Source organism: Eutrigla gurnardus (assembly GCF_963514095.1).
Source record: "Eutrigla gurnardus genome assembly, chromosome: 11".
Lineage (NCBI taxonomy): Eukaryota > Metazoa > Chordata > Actinopteri > Perciformes > Triglidae > Eutrigla > Eutrigla gurnardus.
The window spans coordinates 24,852,942-24,854,909 of record NC_139925.1 but is presented as its reverse complement, the minus strand read 5'-3'; the positions used below and the strand labels follow the sequence as shown (position 1 = coordinate 24,854,909).

The following is a 1,968-nucleotide window of genomic DNA, read 5'->3' as shown; positions in this document are numbered from 1 at the left end:
TTTCTTTATGGATACAAAATCAAAACTACGAGGAAAACGTTTTCGTTTCTGCGGTGACTGGGAGGGACGACAGGCGCTCGGCTATCGACTGCTAATGTCTACGGAGTGATTTGAGGTGAGTAACTCCATGCAAAAACACACATATTTATGTCGTTTTGCCACACTATTTGAGCTAAACGAGCGCCGTGGTGTCTCGTATGGACCCAACCTGTGTTGCATAGGTCTTGGAATTGGTTTCTGAGGCCCAGGAAAGCAGATAAAAGTTGCCCCAATGGGTTAGCATTGGAGCGAGTCTGGAAGGCTGCCAGGCAGGTACAGATCTCGGGCTAGGCAACGTCAATTTTTGTCTGGTTTTTTGCTTCTAATAAGTCGGGATGACCCTGAGGACAACGGAAATGGGGTCAAAAATGACCGGATTTCTCCTTTAACGTACAGATGAGAAGCAGAGAAGACATACTTTTTCACCTGGCCTCCCATTGACACTCGTGCTGACTCCATGTTTCGAATCTGGCCACTCTTCACACTGACGGCAAAGGAGAAGCAACACAGGGGAAATGCTTTCAGCGAGGTTCTTTTCGGTTTTAGTAAATAATGTGTATGACACTATATGCTACCATTAACCAAATTGCAGAGTAGTATATTTTAGTCCAATCATACATCGAAGCAGGTTTACCTCCACTCAATGGCATTCTCCAGAGATTTAAATGTCTTTGGCCGACTTCTGAGGAAATTCTGCATACTGTTCAAAGCATCCATCGCTGTGCCTGAATGCAATAAACAACAATCACTTGACATGAATACACCGATTAATACGGAGATCATTTGATTTAATTACGAACATTTATCATGTAAATTAAGCGTCATAAATAGAAAAATATCTGTCTCCAGTTAGTTACCTTCTACAACATCAATGACACAGAGGCCAAGCAGGGATGGTATATGGTTGGCAGCGGCAGTGTGAACTGCAATGGCCCCACCCATGCTGTGTCCAATAATCATGATGGGAGGTGGGCTCTCCCCATAGAGCACCTCCACCACTTTGCCAATGTCCCTTTTGAAAGAAAAGGCAAGAATAACCGTTTTACATTCCTGTCATGTGTCAGTGTTTCTGTGTGTACAGTCAGAGACCTCCAGACAGAGTGTATAACGACTAATCATTTCATTTTCATTTTAAAAGCATATTTATCAACTCATTCATCTAAATGCACACCATCACAAGAATCCATACAACTCTCAAATGACTTTCTTCCTTCTGGACTGAGCCGTGAAAGCAAGACCATACAAGGATGCACCAAACATACCCTGCCTTTAGGTGGGAAGCTGCACGGACGTAAGCTGACTGTGTGTGTGACTCGATTCTGTCGGCTGTCCTGCAGGATCATTACTGTCCCCTCAGGCTTCCCATATTTTTCTGTGATTCAAGGCCAAGCTGTTGAGAATGTTATATTAACTGCACACAAAGCAACTTACTTGGCCATCGTGTCCACAGAGAGATCATTAGGATTTTTCACTTTTGTGTCACCTATAGGTAATGAGAGAAGCACATTTTACAACTTGTTCCACCAAAGAAATGAAGATGCAATGTATAATCTCTATATTAAAAAAAGTGCCTGCATCCATATGCAGAACCTTTTGGTACAGGAAATGTTCTGGTTCCCGTTTGTAGTCAGTGACTAATCACATTGGCAGGCTTTGGATGATTGCAGGTAAACAATCCATGGGAAGAGCAAAAAGGGGAACACACTGGCCGAAGTGCAATCAAGGCTTTAACTTTTTATTGGTTTAAAATGAGCTTGTTAACTTGCTACTTGTGAAACAATCCAGTTGAAAACGTCATCTCTCAACTCCAACTCCAGTCTCGCATCTCAAGTTGCTAATCGGACTGTAAACAATGAGCAACACACAGAAAGGGAAGTCTTGACTCTGGATATCTGCAGGTTAATCTAGCTAGCTAGCCAATCAGTTCTG

The 1,968-nt window shown here is 42.8% G+C and overlaps 1 protein-coding gene across 1 annotated transcript; it reads right to left on the bottom strand.

Moving 5' to 3' along the window:
• Positions 1 to 321: 321 nt before the first annotated feature.
• LOC311021084 (protein phosphatase methylesterase 1-like) lies at positions 322 to 1,503 on the bottom strand. The gene is made up of 4 exons (XM_084021397.1): positions 1,471 to 1,503; positions 897 to 1,051; positions 674 to 764; positions 322 to 523 (listed from the first exon to the last, which is right to left on the bottom strand). Exons 1-4 carry the CDS (start codon positions 1,476 to 1,478, stop codon positions 337 to 339), a joined length of 441 nt encoding a protein of 146 aa, XP_083877523.1. The 5' UTR covers positions 1,479 to 1,503; the 3' UTR covers positions 322 to 336.
• Between the last annotated feature and the right edge of the window lie 465 nt (positions 1,504 to 1,968).